General features: G+C 37.8%; 3 protein-coding genes and 1 long non-coding RNA gene across 4 annotated transcripts in view; all 4 read right to left on the bottom strand.

Annotated features, from left to right (window-relative positions):
- Window positions 1-6575: 6575 nt before the first annotated feature.
- LOC121630562 (protein AMBP-like) lies at window positions 6576-12307 on the bottom strand. The gene is made up of 10 exons (XM_041970932.1): window positions 12116-12307; window positions 10915-11057; window positions 10579-10655; window positions 10331-10447; window positions 9927-10028; window positions 9636-9691; window positions 9089-9173; window positions 8761-8928; window positions 8220-8390; window positions 6576-6755 (listed from the first exon to the last, which is right to left on the bottom strand). Exons 1-10 carry the CDS (start codon window positions 12233-12235, stop codon window positions 6730-6732), a joined length of 1065 nt encoding a protein of 354 aa, XP_041826866.1. The 5' UTR covers window positions 12236-12307; the 3' UTR covers window positions 6576-6729.
- Window positions 12308-13164: 857 nt separating this feature from the next.
- Window positions 13165-17040, bottom strand: LOC121630370 (protein AMBP-like). The gene is made up of 6 exons (XM_041970642.1): window positions 16727-17040; window positions 16272-16417; window positions 16100-16176; window positions 15885-16001; window positions 14126-14227; window positions 13165-13973 (listed from the first exon to the last, which is right to left on the bottom strand). Exons 1-6 carry the CDS (start codon window positions 16832-16834, stop codon window positions 13900-13902), a joined length of 624 nt encoding a protein of 207 aa, XP_041826576.1. The 5' UTR covers window positions 16835-17040; the 3' UTR covers window positions 13165-13899.
- On the bottom strand, window positions 14255-14981 carry LOC121630372. Its single transcript, XR_006008519.1, has 3 exons — window positions 14907-14981; window positions 14796-14805; window positions 14255-14438 (listed from the first exon to the last, which is right to left on the bottom strand). It is a non-coding gene; the product is annotated as an uncharacterized LOC121630372 (long non-coding RNA).
- A 1264-nt stretch (window positions 17041-18304) lies between the features above and the next one.
- Window positions 18305-18961, bottom strand: part of ptgdsa (prostaglandin D2 synthase a) — a 3107-nt gene continuing 2450 nt past the window's right edge. The window contains exons 5-7 of the mRNA XM_041970872.1: window positions 18873-18961; window positions 18736-18767; window positions 18305-18587 (exon numbers count right to left, since the gene is read on the bottom strand). The exon at window positions 18873-18961 is cut by the window's right edge and continues 13 nt beyond it. Of these exons, the coding sequence (XP_041826806.1) occupies window positions 18736-18767; window positions 18873-18961 (121 nt within the window). The 3' untranslated portion in view covers window positions 18305-18587. The remainder of the gene's footprint in view (window positions 18588-18735; window positions 18768-18872) is intronic.

The raw sequence follows: 18961 nt of genomic DNA, 5'->3' as shown, positions 1-18961 counted from the left end.
GCAATGTCAAACCTTCACACCTTTGACTGCTACATTAACTGGCAAACCACAGAAAAGGAAGAAGAATTCATTCATAGCTATGTCAGCTGCCAGAGTTGATCATCTCCTCGTATGAAGCATTCTGTTAAAACAACTAAATGTTTCCTGTACGATTATAAAGGATTATTGTCTCATCGACCTATAAGTCTGTAGGTTAACAGAGCAATTTGTCATAGCTTCTGTTCTTTATTATTGTGTGGGGGACATTGAGTTTCAGGAGTTCCAGTGGATTAGAAGTGGAAACTGGGTGAGGAAAGACAAACAGGTGTGTTAGCTGGAGGCATGGTTGCCAGATGTAACAAACTAACTCAATTCAAGAATTACCACACATTTGGAGATTTAGTTTTAATTTAAATGAATCACAGCCAGCACTCAAAGTTGGTTTCAGGCCCTCATATGTTTAAAATTCTCGGCAACAGCTGTTCTCGGACCCCTACACAAGCGGGATTTGTCATGATTGCAAGTACTGCTCAGGTGCGTGATTAAATTAATCACCAAAATGGCAGTCTGGTTTAATTATAAAAATAACTTTGCAATTATAAAGGATCATAAACTAAACAAACTGTAAAAGTTAATAAAGGACTCTGCCTAAGGTGGAAAAAGTCTCTTTTTGTTCAGTATGACTCATCAAAATATACTACTGTGCAAAGCTTTAGAGCATCCCCTTTTTTCTTCAGTCATATCTTCATTTGGATCTGGTAATATGAAGGAATAGGACATTATTAATGAGTTTGTACAATTCAGTCATGCTTTAAAGTCATTATTTCCAGATCCAGATCCAGATGCATCTCTCAGGTCTCGTGTCAGGCCTTTGTTAGATTTTGCTACTATTTCTTATGAACATCACTTTCAAATATTGTTCGCCTGCTTTAGCTTAGTTTTTAGGTCTGGCACTTCTTTTTTGTCCTTCCCTTGTCAAGTTTCCTTAGATATTTTAAGGACAGCTGCACATCATGCCAACATATGCCAGGCTTTCTCTTTAAGTAATCGCACTACTTGTGCAAGGACTGTATTGACAATGAGTAAGTTAGCAGCCAATGCCCAAATAAAAACTTTAAAAATACTTTGTACAGTCTGGAGAATTACTGAAAAAAACAAATTTAAAAGATCGCAAGAAGGTTTGGGTTATAATAAACAAAATATAAAGAAAACTGTGCTTTGTCTCAAGACTTTTGCACAGTAATAATTTTGAATTCTGTACTTAAACTTCTATTTTTTGACTGGCACATTTCACAATATTTTAACAAACATTAGTGTTGAGTAGGGAAGCTGAGAAAAAAAAAACTTAGGTAGCCATTAGATGTTTTATACCCAAAGTCTCATAAATCTGAAGATGTAGGACACACAAAGCTAAGGCTTTTTCATTTTTGTTATATTTAAATTATAACAGACCCATCTGTCCTATGTTGAGATAGCCAGGTGTTGATCTAAGAACAGTTTTGTGTTTGTGACACTTGGATCTGAAGAGCAATGGTGTGTGGTTGCTACTTGGGTGTGGTGTTCTTATTTTTCGAAAAACTATTCAGCTCCACACCGTGCTCCCTTCACTTTCATGAGAACAAGTGCACTGCAGTGCTAATAAAACTGTTTGTAGCAGTGGTTGAGCTGGATATTGTAACTGCTGCAGTTATTTGAATAGATGCATCTTTAACCCAGACACCTTGTTAGCCGCTTTGACGCGTATTTTTACATTTAATATGAATCTTTGGTCTCCAGTAAGGTGATTTATGAAACAGCCGTAACTTTAAAGATCACTAAGAATGTATGAATGTTAACTTTAGTTAGTTTTAGACATTTACTTTGTTTGTTCTTTAAACAAGCAACATTTTTTCTACTTGAATTTCATTTTTATATATTTCTTTTAAAATTAAACTCCTTAATTCTGTCTTTATGGATAACTTTCTGTTAGATCTCACACAACTGAGTTTTAGAGTAAGGGGAGAAAAGAGTTTTTAAATGTCAATGCAAAAGGACAACATATGAATGTATGCGTGGAGGGTAGAATCATAGAAGATGTATCTGTGCCTTCTTCCTTGACTTATTTACTTTTTTCTCTCCTTTTGGTCTGTATTTCTGGACACAAGTTCTTTCTGCATGTTCTTTGCAACATAAACATATCCTACAAGTCTTTGTGCAAGTATGAATATTTGTATATGTGTGTTTTCCAGTCCATATGCATGAGGAATGTAACCTTTAAGGCACTCCCCGATCTCAGATAATATCTCCATTACAGACCATATGTTCACCGCATGTGTTGTATATTCAGTTTCCATATGGTTCCAAGCGTCCTTCAATGTCTCTGTCACTTCCTCGAGGGAAAACTTTATCTGGATTTCAAGGTGGATTTTTTATTTTTTTATAAACCTCTCTGAAATTCTGAGTTATGTTTTTAAAGAGTAATCGTCTGAAAATGTGCAAATACATCCTACAACTTCCATACAGGGTGAATGATTCGCTGTGTCAACCCGTAAAGGGAAAAAGCCAAAAGGAAAGAAGAAGTCTGAATATGCGTTAGTTTTCAAGTGACACCTGAAAAAGAAAATGGTAGCTGTGTAGTAGATGTGTGCATCCTGAGCAGGTGTTTGTGACTTGTGGAGGCCCTGGTCAGGACAGGGTGTGCCTGTGGAAAGATGGTAGACAATCTGGGGTTCTTATATACAGCAGGGGTAGGAGCAGGTGGGGAGCTCAGGCCTCATCTCTGAAATCTTCTAATGTTAAAAACAACAACAATAAAAGCAATTGCTCTCTTACTTTCTTTTTACAATTTCTCATAAAAGCATGAAATGAGTTGTGTTTGCACTTCCCTGAACACAGTAGGACTGAATAAACACTGTGTGATTAAAGTAGTAACACTGACTAACTCAGCTGCCTGCAAGCCAGCAACATTAAACACACAGTGGTGAACAACCAGAAAGAGAGAAATGGCTCCAGCTGTTGTGAGCAAGCAGCTGAAATGGTTTGCTGTTAGCTCAGACTGTCTGTTGGAAAGTTTTCTGCTGAACTAATTTAGGCCATTGCCACCTCCCATCTTCATGGGAACCTCTGTCCTTCCATTTCATCCCTCTGTTGGAAAACAAACTGAGGTGTCAAAATGTGTCATGGGCATGAATACGTATGTATGTGTACTCAAGACAAAATACACGCCTCTGGTTTTTGTGTGTGTGTTGTGTTTGTTTGTGGTGCAGGCTGCACCAGGTGATCTGACTTGGTACGGAAGGTCACTGCTGTGATGTCACTTCCCCTTCCTCTCCGGATATTCCCAGCATTCTACTGCCAGCAGCCGGGAACTCTGGGAACAGAGAGCAGGAAGCCTGGCTCCTCCATGTGAGAGGGCATACAGTGGTGAGGTTGTCTGGCAATTTTTACAGCACTGAATGACTCATCATTTGCTGTATATAATCACTATATGAAAAAGACTGAGATTGTGTCATATATGTGTGAATATATGTGTATCATCCTTTAACAGAGTAACACCGCCCTCTCCTGGTTTGAGCTGCCAGCAGAAAGCTGGAGGCTTGTAGAGTGAAACTGATTTAATTAAATTAAAATGGTTTTCATTTAAGGACCATTTTGCCAGTAGTTTTAATTGTAACAGCCCTGAAAATGTAATCTGGTTGTTTTTTGTTTTTTTTTCAATAGAACCCAAAACATCATTTGGCAAGGCAAGTTTATTTTTCTAGCACAGTTCAACAACAGGGTTATTCAAAGTGCTTTACAGAAAATAAGAAAATTTTAATATTAAAAACAAAAGAGAAAGGAAAAAGAATAAATACAGTATTCAAACATGATCAAGTGTCAAAATTCAAGCTTAAAAGAAACAGATGCAGATTTGGACTTTTTAAATAAAAACTATTCAAATTCAGCAGAGAACAGATGGATCCTTCACCTGGATTTAAAGAAGAGTTTCACCTGATCTGAGGACATGTGTAGCATAAAAGCAGAATGCAGCTTCTCAATGTCTGGTTCTGACTTTGGGAACTGATAAGCGACTGGATCCAGATGACCTGAGGGTTTTGGTAGATTCATACTGGGTCAAGAGGTCACAGATTTATTTTGGTCCTAAACCATTCAGAGCTTTATAGACCAGCAGCAGAACTTTAAAGTCTATTCTCTGACGAGCAGGCAGCCAATGTAAAGACTGATGTGGTCCACTTTCTTGGTCTTAGTGAGGACTCGAGCAGCAGAGTCCTGAAATTAGCTGCAGGTGTCTAATTGATTTTTTATGTAGACTTGTAAAAACACTGTTACAACATTACAAAATGTACACTATTGTTCAAAAGTTTGGGGTCACTTCTCTATTGAATCCCATGGCAAAGTGACCCCAAACTTTTGAACGGTAGTGTAATGTAATGTATATCAAAAACAATAAAAATATTAACAACAGCAGTCCTATAAATGCAAATTTCTTTCAGTCCTACACTGGTAACTAGATGTATATTATTGGGTCATTCTCAGACCTGAGTAGAATAAAATAACCCACTGCATAATACCCCTGCCAAAACAGCTCCCAGACTGTAGGGAGGAAGCCTGTTCATCAGGGACCTTCAGTCTACAGGGGGTCATTAGAAAAGCTAATTTTTGTCATCAAAAACAACTCAAACCTCAATCCCTTTACAGATGTTGAAGTGAATGCTATATATAGTAAATTTGCTCCTACTGTCTTACAAAAAAGGACTCCCTTAGAACCTTGAAGCTTATAAAACAGGGGTCCAGCACACCACCACCTGACATGTAAGGGATAATGCTTGACGAGGTGTCCATTATCATAAATTATTGGACTACCCGGAGGCGTGAACCGTCTGCCGCGAAGCGAAGTCCATTAATTTATGATAATGGACACCTCGAAGGGCATTATCCCGCTTATATCATGGTCACTTATGAAAAAAATAAACATCAAATAAATTATTAATACATTAATGTTGTTTTTACTGTTACTGGTGCAGCTCTTACAGCTTGTGTGTGTACAGAGGATGATCTGATATTTTGTTTTAAACAGTCAAAGTCCACAGATAGTTTCCTACATCGTTCAATAAGCCTAGAGGCAGCTTTCACAGCGATGCCCCATCACAGACGTGATCTGGCGAATCTCCAGAGGTGACTCTTAACCGGCTTTAACACAGAACCTGCAGCTCGGTCGGCCGCAGCTGTTGTATTAGACCTGATCAGTTGAGCGAAGGGAGATGATTGCTTAACGTTATGTTACGTGACACAAAATATCATTTCAGAGGGCAGGTGCAGCTCAGAGGATGATGCGACATTTTATTTCAGTCAAAGTCCACAGATCGTTTCCTAAATTGTTTTTATTGCAAGAAATACCATTCACTCTGATCATTAAATGTGTATCAAGCAAGTAAGTCTATCCTAAATCGCTTATAATGTTATCCACCTTTCACTCCGTATCAAGTATGTAAGTAAGGTAATCAAGAGAGAAAGACAGGCGACAACCTTTTTAAAATGAAATGCAAGATCGCCCTTGATCGTGAAATTTCATAGAGTTACTACATGTCCATAGTGTTGTTTAAAGAACGGAGATTTAATGTTTGTGGACCCTGACCACTGCTGGTTGGGACGTTGCTAGACGACAAGATGTTGCTCCATTCGCGTCTCTTCTGGACTGACGGAAACCAATAAGCCTGCGAGCTGCTCTCACAGCAATCCGCCGTCTCAGATATGAGCTGGCGTGTCTGCTGCCTGGCATCTGAGTTTCTGTTGCCACCGTTACCAACTACTGTTTAGTCAGCGCAATAATTTAAAACAATAAGTCTATTTGACCGGAACTTTTTTTATAGGTGTCCATTATCACTTTTTAATGGACACCCTACAGCCAATTAGAATCGAGTATTCACCGAGACCATGGTATAAATAATATATAGCACTGACATCAATCTGTTGGTGGCAATTTTGGAAATCCGCTGACCCGTGTCAACCCTACCACATAATGAGACCATCTCACAGGCAGCTGGAGCTACGCAACATAGGGTTTCGTGAATCGGTTAACTTGTCCCATTACAATCAAGCTTACAGTACAAGGCGGTCACAGTCACAGTATACAACTAAAATAAGAAACGTGCAGATCTTGGTTTTCTAGAATGGTCCTAAAATAAATGCAATGCACCATTGTCTATGTAAATGACATACAATATGCACCTTCACACCCTCACTTTGTACAAGAGAAACAGTTTCGACCCTAAAGGCTGCAAAACCATCAGATACATTATCCTCCAATAGTTTGTGCTTTAGACTTTTTTTTAGTATAGAAAATGTGGAAGATCGTTTTATGTTGTTATCCAACTCATTCCTAATTTGCAGTTCTCTATAACTTATACTGAAATAAGTACATTTCAATTTCCTGTTATTCCCCTTTTAGGAGCAACCTATTCCTAGTATTTTGTTGGTGAGAGGATTAATTGATAATGAGGTTAGTATTTAACCTGTGAACAACATTAGTGTCAGGTTACGTTAGACAATCGAGGATTTTTCAATACACATAGAAGACACACATCAGTAATGATGAACAAGAACTACCTGACAAACAGTTTGACAGTTTCAGGCCGTTTTTATTAATGATCTGTTGGGATATGACAACAGTGGTGATACAACATGTGTTTATCGTGTCTCTTGTACATTACTGGTTTATGTTGCATGTCTGTAAAATTAGTTTTGATGAGCAGCTATGGCTCTTCACCTCACTCAGTTGGACATCAGCAGTTCCTCTTCTGTAAGAGAGCAAACGTTATTCTGTTGTATCTGGTGAAGAACTGAAGTATTCTATTTGCATGAAGACACACAGATTGTACAATTGGAAATGTTGTAGTCATTATTATTATTATTATTATTATTATGCAACAAAAGGGATATTGTGTAACATTTTCTGTTGTTTACTGACCAAAATTGATGTCTGCATGTAAAAATGTGTTATCATTGGTGTGTTATGACCTCCGCTAATGATCTGACACATTCTCGTAAGCGACGAATTTTAGATTTGTTTATACATAATGATGGGTAAGTCGGTAGGGACGGTCTACCATCTTGAAACTACAGCCGTTGGCAAGGGAAAAATAGCACAAACAAGGAATCCTTGCGAGCCAGCACACCGTGATTGAGACGAAGATAAACAAAAGAGGCTTACTACTCCAGCAAATTGGAAAATCTGTTAAACTGTTATTTACAGAAATGCAGGACCATGCATATGCTGCAGTATTACGGGAGCCTTTTTCTCCATCACCAAGACAGTGAAAAAAGGGACTTAAAAGGCAATGTGACCTGACGATGCAAAAAAAGTACAAACACAAAAAGGAAAAACAACAGACTTGCCTTCCACAGATAGAAGGAGCTCAAGAAGGAGATCTATTTATGCTGAAGTTGCCAGCTTTCTCCTTGACATGTAAGTCAACAGTACTGCCTAAATTGGCCTAAAGCTAACTTTTTTCATTTGGTTTTGTTAGACAGTGTTGCTTGTTACCATGGCTAGCATTACAGTAGTTTCTCCTAAAATACACCAGCCTCATTGGTATAAAACCTGGTTGGTTTCAGTCGCTTTCATAGTCACGATAAACGTCTTTCAGTCGTGGTAGAACAGGACAAAAAGCCGGTGCTGTGTCGAGGACAGTCTCCCCTTCGAGATCCATTCTCCCTGTGAGGAGCATTCATCCTTTTAAACACAGAGGAACAATATCTGACAGTGAATTTCCATCCACCAGATGTTTTCCCCCTGACCATTTATAAACCAGAGGGAACTTCTTCACCTGAGTTTGAAATACGGCAGCTGTGTTACTGGTTAATGCATACTTCTGTATTTGTTTCATGGTGGTCACCTATGTATAGTGTTATTGTGAAAGGGGGCAGAAGTATTGCTGGTATTATGTAGTAAACGGAAGCAGGCGAAACTGCATTGTTGTGAATATGGCAGCGGTAAATAAAGTTAACTTTCAACTTGGGAAGTGAGTTCTTTGTGTGTAACAGGGAGAACACGCTATTAACTATTGGATTACATGCTTTCATCGATGTTGTCGAGGCTGTTGCAAATCGTGCTTGAGAAAGTGAGACTCAAGAATGTGATGCATGATTCCAACGTTAGATGGCAGTAATTCTTACACAATGTTTCTTTAAGCAGGAATCTCAATCTGTGGCTTTTCCAGGCAATAAATGTCTGTTTTGTCATATTTTCACTGCTATCTTACCTTTTACCACCCCACAGTACTCTTCACACTCTGACTTGGTGTAGAACTTGTTACCGTTGGCCTGGCAGAAGCCCTGTTTGTAGGGCACACACAGACCTGCAGAGGAGTCAAAGGCCCAGATGGATGCCTGACCTTTGCATGGCTGGGCTACCATGGGCAGACGGCACACAGCTGGAGAGACAAAAGACATTTACCAAATCATCATAACAGAAATACATCAGTTCTCTGTGTCCTGCAAGAATCACTGGAAGAAACACAATTAAACACAGCAGTTTAGGTGCAAAGCTCATCTTCATTCCTAGCTGAGATTACAGACATTTGCTAAAAGCAAAATTGTAACATTTCAGTAAACATTATTGTACCCGTATTTGTTTCTGGTTGCTTAAAGGTTGTGGAAACAACTTCTCATTTTTTGGAGTATTGATTTGTTTCCTACATTTTCCCCATCACATTCTCATCAGCAACTATTGCAAAAAGGAATCATTTTTCTCAAAAACACTGGACTTGTCGGCTTCATATGCAGAGAATTTGGACTCCTCACCCTCGGTGCGGCATCTCTGCAGACACTCCCTCTCACTTTTGAAGTTGTTCTGATTTCCCATACATCCTCCATAATTAAAGAGCTCACAGCTCATTGAGGAAGAGTTGTAGAAATAGCGCTGGTGCATCCCAAAACATGGCCCCGTGTCTGGAGCTGCTTTACACGCCTCTGTGAAGACAGATAGAGAGAGTGATTACTGTACAAATCTGCTTGTTACATCAGAACTAGATTTCCTATTAACATATAGAAATTGGAATGACTGTCTTGGGCAGAATAATAGTCTTGAAAAGCAACTTACTGAGCTATTTTAAGGAAATTTGTGTCTTACCAGTTCCATTGAACAGAGGTGTCTCTTCACCTGATCCCTCCACATCTGGAATAGCCAAAGAAGGCACCACGTTTCTTTTCACCCTCTGCACCACAGCAACAACCAGAGTAGGTTCAGTCAGTCGCATAAAGCTGTCTGAACAGCATATATTAGAATAATGATCTCAAACATACTCTTACATGGTTTAAAGCATTGGAATTCTATTTCCACATAGTTGCATATAAAGTTGCAGTGCTGAGAGATTGCAAATATTTTGGGAACCTTTCTTGTGCTTTGCTCACTTATACAAAAAAAAACCCCAAAAATTTCATAATGTATGTGTCATATATGCATGTACCACAGAGCTTGTGTCCACTTTCTTTCTGTCCATCTTAGATGTGCTCTTACTAAGGAAACACTTTTGCATAGAGTTTTTATTTGGCTTCCTCCTTATGTAATACAACTTCTGGCTACATTGCCAAATACAATGTTGGGATGTGTTGGGCATTAAAATATTATTTAGTTAGTAGAACAAACAATCGTACTTGAATATATTATTATTTGCTACCTGAGGCTCAGGCTGAGTTGTCGGTTCTGCCACTTGCTCTCCAGGAACACAGTCACCTGCATAGAGTTCACATAAATACGTATTATTAACTTCATGTCCAAAACATGTACACTTGTATAAAATTGCAGCTGTGTTGTTGTGGTATGATTTTTAATTTTTGTTGTGGATACTGCAAAAACCGTTTCCTCTTGTGAAATGATAAAGATATAAAATCTTGTATATAAAGTCAAACAGTTTTATTAAGGGTGATTTTAATGATGCTGTCTTTGTGTTAGACTTTGTGTGGGGTACCTTTGTCCTTCTTAATGATGATGGTGTTGTCACTCATTCCCTGTTCTCTGACCAGTCTTTTAAAGTCCTCCATCACAGAGGGTCTCACAGTCATTGTTCGACCTGAACAAGACACAGTCATACAGGTGAAAAATATGTTGTAAATAACACCTCTAACCAGCGTGAGGTCTTCAGGACAGAAATCTACTACTTAGGTCACCGGACAATCACAAACATTAGACACGTTAATGGAAAAAGCAGTACCTGTGTATTTTTTTATAATATATATATATATATATATTTTTTTTTTAACAGAATTAGGTTGTAAGTGTATTGAAAATCCCCAGAAAGACTAAGATGTATTTTTTTTCTTCAAAGACTGATGTAAACCAATTGAGAAAAAGACACAGGAGGAGGGCACTTACTGTAAAGCTTAACTGAGGTGCTCGTAGAACCTGTTGACTTCTTTTTGCTCATAATCACTATGGCATATTCGTTGTAGTTTGTGTGAACCACATAAGCATCCACATCTGCCCCCCACTCTGCAGGAAGGAGAGCAAACAACGCAATACTCAACATCTGTTAATAATCATAAACAATATAAACTTAAATAGAAGGTCTGACACTGCTAAAACAATCAGCCTAACAAAGACACACAAAAAAGACAACATACTTGCAACATGGTAGAAAAACCGTCCTGGTGTAGAAGTCAACTCATAATCCCCAGTCCTCTCCTTACAGCTTCCTTGTCTGCATGCACAAAACCAGCACCACTTATTGGTGGAATAAAGCAGTGTGTTATGTTTGTGTGTTCACCTTTTAATCACATCCATATGTTCTCTTTGTCATGTGTGATTATAACAGAGAGCTGCCAGTCAAATGACTTACTATGCAGACTAAGTTTTTCAGAATAGGTTTGTTGCAATACACCAACATAAGAAAGAGAATAAGGGATCATCAAGAAAAAGGGATGCGGCATTCAATCATGGAAATGAATTTTGATACAAACCTGAGGACAGTCCGAGTCATTTCAAGTTTCTCTTCAGTGGCACCTTTCCGCAGCACCAGTTTGCCAATGGCTGAATCTGTCCGGTGACGCTGCATGTAGGGGCATGTACTCGCCACAGCAACATCACGCCATGTTCCCAAAAACTGTCGATAAGTAGATTACATAATAGTAACAATAATCTAAATAGACTGAAAATCACAAGATTTAAAAACACACCTCCAAAGAGCCAGAAATACAAAGATGCTATAAAAATGAAGCGATAGTTAAAAAGCAGCCTTTGAAATTTAGGGTTTAGAGTAGATATTTGATCCAAATATTGATAGTATGGATACCAAGGTATCGTTTGATACCAGCGTGTTGAGATCGAGATTTTTCTTATAGAGGGCTTTGGAGGCAAAAAGCCAAAGAATGTTAACAAGATCCAATCAATATGTAGGTTTTGCTTTTGTTTAACTAATTTGCACTGTTGACTTTATTTTCCTAAAAACAATTTGTGTGATAAAAGGGAATAACTGAGTTATTTTGTTTTGTTGATGTTACTTTATATTGTTCACAATAAAAAAAAAACAGCTTAAATTCAAATTTATTAGTTCTGCCATTCAGTTTGTTAGTGAAAACATTTTTTTATTTGACAAAAATCTTTGTGCTGTGTTTTATTATGATCAGAATCATGATCAGTAATTAAAGGCAAAATCATTAAGTGATTGTGACATTTCAAGCAAAAAGTATCTATCTAAGTAAGTATCTAAGTATCTATATATTGGTATGAGGCGATACTTGCCCTAGATTTAGTTGGTATCAAACTGAGACCAAAATTTGCAGTGTCGCCCAGCCCTAGCTTAGAGTCTGATATTTACAATTAAAAAAAGAGAAGAATTCAACCAAATCTCAGTATAAGCTGACAATACAGAGCTTGCTTGTTATTATTAGAAATTTAAACTAATATTGCTTATATACTTATCTAAACAAATCTTTTACAAAGCTTTAAAACACGTTGTGCTAAAAACCTGTTTTTAGCACAACTTTCCAAGATAGAGCACAATAAAAGAATTAAGAATGAAACATTTTATCCCTCGGATATGAAAAGGAAATGTATTACACAAGAAAAAAATTAAAAGAGAACACCCATATATCTCTGATTATCTTTTAAGCTGAAATTTTCAATTTCAGCTTAAAAGACTTTCAGAGCTCAACTTCTCACCTTGCTCAAATCAAAGTTCTCCTGTGTGGGATAAAGAGGATCTGGGAGGACTGGAAGCCCCTCCAGGGTCCAGGTCCATCCCAAGACCAGCAGAGGAACCAAAACTGCTGCTCTTTGCATTCTGTCTGAAATGTCTGTCCACTCGCTTCTGACAGTATCCCTGAAGTGTGAGACCCTTTTGACTACCGAGGGGGGATGAAGGCATTGAACTGTAATGGGCTTTGTGTGTATACTAACTCCCACAGATGAGCAAAAAACAAACAAGCAAAGGAGCAAAGTCTGCGTCTCTGTCTTTCCCCACAGCTTGACTTGCCAGCACTGGCAAATGATCACTTAAACACTGGACTTCAGAGTTGCAACAAAATCAGTAAATCAATACATTGCATGATTTGAGCAAGTAATGAGCAGTAAAAATGTGTGCTATTTTTCCAAGATTGTCAAATGTCCAACCAATCACACAATACTTCTCGGAGCCCCACAAGAAGAAAGTTCTGCTCAGCAGATACGTCGAGAACAAGTCGCAAGATGTCCCCAAACACGTCCGTGAGAACAAAATGACATTTTGTCCTTGCAGCCCCGAGAACAAGAAAACAGCTGTTACATGCAACCTGTCTGGGACTGGATTTGTCCAAGTAACAGCTAAATCTTTTTAGACATTTTAGGGAATATATCCTTCATTCAGCACGGCACTTCCTGATGCTTACAGAGTTAATTTGCAATTAATCACATATTAATCACCGTTTTTTAAAATCTGTTTCTAAACATACCATATCTGGATATTTATCAAGTTTTTAATACTCCTGTAATCAGTCATGCACCTGCAGTTATATAACAAGGCACTTGGTTACCTGTTATTTACTCACTCGAAGTTGAATGACTTTACACACACATATACATGCACATGTAATCCCTTTACGTACACACTCTCATACCACCTCTGACAGCCTAACTTTCATTTCATTTTCACATATGCATCTGCATGCTTTTTAATTCTTGTGCCCCTAATGCAAATAATATTGAGAGAAAAAAAGGATGCAAGTGATTCAACATTATGAAGACAAGACAACTCTGTTTTATTTAATAGAACAAACACAGAGCAAACAAGTGCTGGAAAAATAATATTACAAGAAGAGGAGGATCACACAAGCTGAACCAATAAGAAGAAAATAAAATTAAAGCATAACAAAATAATAAAGAAAACACTAAGTTTAGGGTAGTTTGGATAAAAATGAGAATAACCAGATAATTATAATTTTTTAGTAACTGAAATTATGAAGAAAAAACTTGAAAAACATTGAGAGCATTTGGATATCAAGTTGTAGCTTGTAAAATAAGACCGTGATATAATACATTGCTTGAAAACATTAATTGCACATTAAATTTCACTAAGAAGTAAACAGACAGAACTGTGTGTTTGTATTTCAGTACAGAAACACAGTCCAAACACAGAACTGTTAATTATCAACCCAACAAACACAGAAACTACTAAAGTTGAGCTGTCTTTCTTTCAGCGACTAAATCATTGTATTTCTTTATGCAAAGAAATGAACTAATTAACTGGAAATCCACATTTGTAATTTAATTTTCTCTTAGCAAGTAGAGAAAATAAGAATCTCATGTTTTATCTCTGCATGGAAAATGTGTTCGGGAAAGGGACCTAAAACAAGTTGTACTTCTTTTCTGCAGGAATCAAAGTTGGCTGCATGTTTCTTTCTGACCTCCTGAAATGTAGACAAACAGGGCCCCTGCCATTGGTGACTCAAACCATGGAAAGATGTGTTGCTTCAGGCGTCACTGTGAGAAACAGCCGCAAGCTGAGTTGGAGACTCCTTCACCAGTTTACCTGGAACACACTCACCTGGGAAGACAGAGAAGCAGAAGGTCTGGGTGAAGGGCAACATTAAAATGTGATGTGCTTCAAAACAGCAGTATCTTTTTTTTTTTTTTTCATTTTTATTTAATTTTTAAAAGGACCAATTATCATCTCAGAGGAGGTGTGTGTGTGTGTACCTTTGGGTTGGTTGATGATGACGCCATCTTCGCTCATTCCATATTGTTTGACCACTGCTTTAAATTGGTCCAGTACAGAAGGATTTGCAGTCATAGTCCGACCTGGGGAGAAAAATAAAAGAAGTTTTATTTGCATTAAATGCAAATTTAGTAAATTAGAAGTGGTTGATTTTTACTTCCTATGTAATTAGTATTGTTTGTTGTCCAGGCTGAAGAACAATGTGAGCACAGGTAAAGAATAAACTTGTTATATTTCCACTTTGGATCACTGACTTTGAAATAGGATGGGGTATCCTTCTTTGATAGGACTACACTGTCTTAGTACCCTTCTTGTTTAACTTTCTCCCTCTTTTTTAGCTTATTTGTTAATTACTGCTGTACATAATGAAATTTATTCAACATGGAACTGACATAATTTTAACAAGGCTTTGTTCAGGTTAAGAGTTGAATGGATTTTACTGCCTTAAAGTTTCATTTTTCAGAACAAAATATGTGATTAAGTTTTAAATCATTAAAATGTTGCCCTCTGACTGGTTATTAAAGATTGGAAACTGGTCTCAAGATGGAGATGACACCAATGTCATGATTTTATCAACTTCTGTGTGGGCAGCATAGTCCCAACAAGAACAGTAAGATGCTTCCGTAATAACAAGCCCTCATCACCACTGACCTGAAAAAAACTGCTAAACATCAAAAAGAAAGTCTTCAGGGAGACAGGGAGCTATTGAAGACAACACAAAAACAACTCAAAACAAAGATTAAGAACAGCAAGGAGGACTACAAGGAAAAGTTAGAAAATCAGCTGAGTACAGAAACTGGTCAGTCAGTCAGTGAGATGATGCAGGAACAATCACCTCATCGTGAACACAAACAAAAAGAGATGATTGTTGACTTCAGGAGGGACAAGAGTAAAAAACATTGTTTACATCCTGGGAGAAGAGGTGGAGGTGGTGAAGGAATATAGGTACCTTGGAGTTCAGCTGGACAACAGGCTGGTCTGTAAATGCAGCACAGAAGCATCTACAAGAAGGGACAAAGCAGACTCTACTTCTTCATGAAGCTAAATGTTGCTTATCTTTTATAAGTCTGTTGTGGAAAATGAAATCGGCTTTGCAGCATCAGAGTCAGAGACTTAAAAAAGCTGAACAAACTGATCAAAATTCTGGTTCTGTGCTGGGGATAACTCTAGAGCCCCTGGACCTGCTTGTCCAGAAAAGAATGCTGCACAAGCTGCTGAAAATAAAGGACGATTCTTCACATCCTCCACACAACAAAGGGCAGAAACAACAGAAGGAGTTCAGTGTGAAGCTTTGTCCGATTCAAGACAGAAAGATACCAGAGATCATTCCTGCCAGCAGCCATCGCCCAAGTCTTCTGATTAATCATTATTAAAAAATAAATAAATAAATAAAGCAAGCCCACTACAACTTTGTAAATTCCCTCTGGGATTAAAAAAAAGCATTTTTAATTTAATTCAATTTAATTTCAGATTCAGAAACTATTTTTCCCCTCATGCAATTTGCACACTGAGCAAAGCAAAGCAAAAACACCATGCTAGAGTCTGCACCTGCACTTTATTTAATGATATGGAATGGAGATTTTTTATTTCAATCAATTTTTATTCAAATTTTTATTATCCAGCTATTCATATTCTGTTTTATGACTAACACATCCCAATACCAGAAAAGGGAGCTCAGAAGTGGGAGGGTTAAGCTGACCTTACTAAAGATCCAGTGCACTGAGACAAGAGGCCACTCACTATAAAGCTTTCCTGTGGTGGTTTTGATTCCTGATGGTTTCTCTGTGCCCAGCTGCAGTAGCATGGCATGTTCATTGGTGAATTGGACTACAAAGGTATCAACATCTGCTCCAAACCCTGCAGAAAGGAATTTTATGTAACCATAACAAGAACTTCTTTTGATAAGATGTGGAAGATACAGACATATTGTATTAGAAGGAAGGACAAAAACACACTTGTAACATGATGGAAGAACTGTCCTGAAGTGTTGGTTAAATGATAATCTGTGGAGGTCTCCTTACATAAGCCATTCCTGCAAGCAGAGCCACACCCATACATCAATGTAGCCACATATTAGGTTTAACTTTATCCACACTTTATGACCAGTAATACACATGCACAACTGACCTAAAGGAAGAGGATGTCATGGTAAAGTTTCCCTGAGAGAGGACATATTTCAAATCTAGTGTGACAATGACAGGGTTTTCCTTCTTGCGCTGCATGTAGTGAGGGCAGGTAGATACCACCGCCACTTCATACCATCTCCCCATGAACTGCAAGGAAAACACATCAGAAAATCTGCAAGTATATGACCATGACAGCAACAATCTCAGAACATTTTGGGAAAAAGTCTTACTATTATGCCATGTTTTGTGATCAGTATTTAGAGAAAAGTTCCTACACAAAGTTCTTGTGAGGTAGCCACATAAAAAGTAAATTTTGATGAAAGAAATCCACAAATAAAAAACTTTCTCAATAAAAACAAGCTGTTATATTGGTTAAGAAAAAACAGGAAAAAGGAAAGCATAAAATTTAGTTTTATAGAAAGGAACAATTGTAATCTATGAACTTCTCCCACTCACCTGCTCCAAATCAAAGTTCTCCTGTGTGTGGAGTCGACTTTGTTGAATCACAGGGGCCGCCAGGAGGGTCCAAATCAACCCTAGAACCAGCAGAGGCAAGAGACCCATTGTTCTCTGCCGTCTGGGAGCTCTTCTTGCTGACTCTCTGGAAAGATGGAGCTTCTGCCCCTGCACTTGTCCCTCTTTCTGGGTCTAACCACCACTTTGAATAAGTTAGTTAAGTGAATTACCGCCCACCACATACAGAGAAATTGTCAGCTAAAAGTGCAAAGTTCAGATGATCACTTTATCTCTTCCTTTTTGTCTGTACACTCAAGTGTGTATGTTGCTTTGAATAAACGGAGTCATTGGACTTCAGAGTTTGAAGCTAAAACATCAGCCAATCAATATATGTTTGCTTTTAAAAGCTGATTTGTCAGTAAAAGGGAGCATTGTTGTGTTCTACAAAGTTTTTGATACAGCCAAATGTGATTTTTTTTTCTTTGGTCAAGAACTGCCTTTGCTTAAATATTTTAGGGTATTATTAGTTTTAAACAATCTCAGATGAGCAACAAAACATGAGATGTTACACTGAGCCAAAATGTAGACGGATTGCAGAAAACTAAGGACACTGAATGGGTTTTAGAGAGCTAACTTTCTGTATGATGTCTTCAGTCTCTCACACAATGTTTCTCCAGGTCATTGAGGTTTGCAGGTATTTCTTTTTTTGTCGTTGTTGTTGTTTTTTATGCAGGTATTTCTTTATTCACAGATATTGTAAGACCCCAGCAAAGGATTTTACTTAGTCTGGAGTTTTCTTTTTTGGCCATTCTGTTGTAGGATTGCTGATTTTCTTATCCTGTTCTGTGACCTATTTTCCATCATTTTTTAGCTTTCAGACAGACGGCCAGTTATTTGGTATTATGGAGAAATTTATAGTTGACTCATTTAGTGCAAAGTTCCCGGGTCCTGCGACTTCAAAACAAAACCAAATTGTCCCGCCTCTGTCAGTATGCTTCAGTTTTTAAGCTGATATGTTGACATGCTTATGCTTTCACAGCTTTGGTCTCATCTGTCTAAAAGGCTCTGCTCCACAAGTCTTCAGGCTTGTACAGAAGCTACTGCAAACTAAGACTTTTTCTAAGCAACCCTGTCAAACAAGCCATACTTGTTCAGGTTTTTTCTTATTCTACATTTATGAACTTTAACAGTTAACATGCGAATGAGGTTTGTAGAGTTTGAGATTTAGATTCTGAGACTTATTTCTCTGGGGATCCCTTTCCTTCTCAGAATCATGAAAACCTGAATATTCCAGACCAGCAACCAGGCATAACCTCTACTTTTATAGAGCTTGCTGATGAAAGGTTAATCAACTGCATTTGATTAGCAGCACTTGTCACTTACGATCATCTTTATTTTTTTGGAACAGCAAGAGTGTACTTACCTTTCTACACACTGCTTCTGCATTTTGTTTCATTTAGGTCAAATGAATGAGACACACTATTCTTATTTTAATATGTTATGTTTATTTTTTCATTTATGGACAAAATTTAAAACCAGGTGAGGACAGATATTTATTTATTTATTTAAAAAACATAAATTGTCCATCTCCACAGTCACCGCATTGACTACTTCTGATGTTAGTATTGGGTCTGATAAATAGAAACATGCAAATCAGTCCTTTCCTTCTCTTTTACTTTATGCAGTAAAACACATACAGCTCATTTAATCAACTGTATACAGCAAAAAGATAGGGTAGGAAATGTTAAACTACAGAAAAATATTCCATGAGCAGTTTGATTTTTATATTCTTTGTAGTTATTCTGTTTTACTCGTCACATCAGAATATGCTGCCACCTTCATCACACATCAGTCAGGGAACCTAGAGGAATGAATAGAAATGGGTTTACACTGAAGATTAGTTGCAATGTGGTCATCCACACACACACACTAAAACAAACAGATTTGCGATATACTTCCCCAATTTTATATTTTGTTTTTTATTTGTTTTTAAAAAGAGATCCACTTACCTAACGTCCAGATCCTGATGGGGGGCAGTTCTCTGTTGGGCAAGACAGCATAAACATAAGAATCAGAAAACAGCAATTCTCCACATTACGTGTTTGTGTCCTCCCTTTATTTTAACACTGTGTTCTCATTTTTTCACCTGCTGGAGGTGGAGTCAGAATTGTCTCTTTGGGGAAACCTTGGGACAAAGCAAAGGCTTTAAACTTCTGCAGGACATCGTTTCGGACT

Source organism: Melanotaenia boesemani, chromosome 19 (genome assembly GCF_017639745.1).
Source record: "Melanotaenia boesemani isolate fMelBoe1 chromosome 19, fMelBoe1.pri, whole genome shotgun sequence".
Classification (NCBI taxonomy): domain Eukaryota; kingdom Metazoa; phylum Chordata; class Actinopteri; order Atheriniformes; family Melanotaeniidae; genus Melanotaenia; species Melanotaenia boesemani.
Note: the sequence above shows the minus strand (reverse complement) of the source record. Positions and strands in the feature narration are given on the sequence as shown.

Coding starts and splice junctions, on each gene's coding strand:
- LOC121630562 (XM_041970932.1), bottom strand. CDS start 12,235: ATGCAAAGAGCAGCAGTTTTGGTTCCTCTGCTGGTCTTGGGATGGACC. Junction 10,029..10,330: donor CACCTCAGTTAAGCTTTACA/GTAAGTGCCCTC, acceptor TGTCTTGTTCAG/GTCGAACAATGACTGTGAGA. Junction 9,174..9,635: donor CAACTCAGCCTGAGCCTCAG/GTAGCAAATAAT, acceptor GCTGTGGTGCAG/AGGGTGAAAAGAAACGTGGT.
- LOC121630370 (XM_041970642.1), bottom strand. CDS start 16,834: ATGGGTCTCTTGCCTCTGCTGGTTCTAGGGTTGATTTGGACCCTCCTG. Junction 14,228..15,884: donor CACCACAGGAAAGCTTTATA/GTGAGTGGCCTC, acceptor TTTTCTCCCCAG/GTCGGACTATGACTGCAAAT. Junction 13,974..14,125: donor CATCATCAACCAACCCAAAG/GTACACACACAC, acceptor CTGTCTTCCCAG/GTGAGTGTGTTCCAGGTAAA.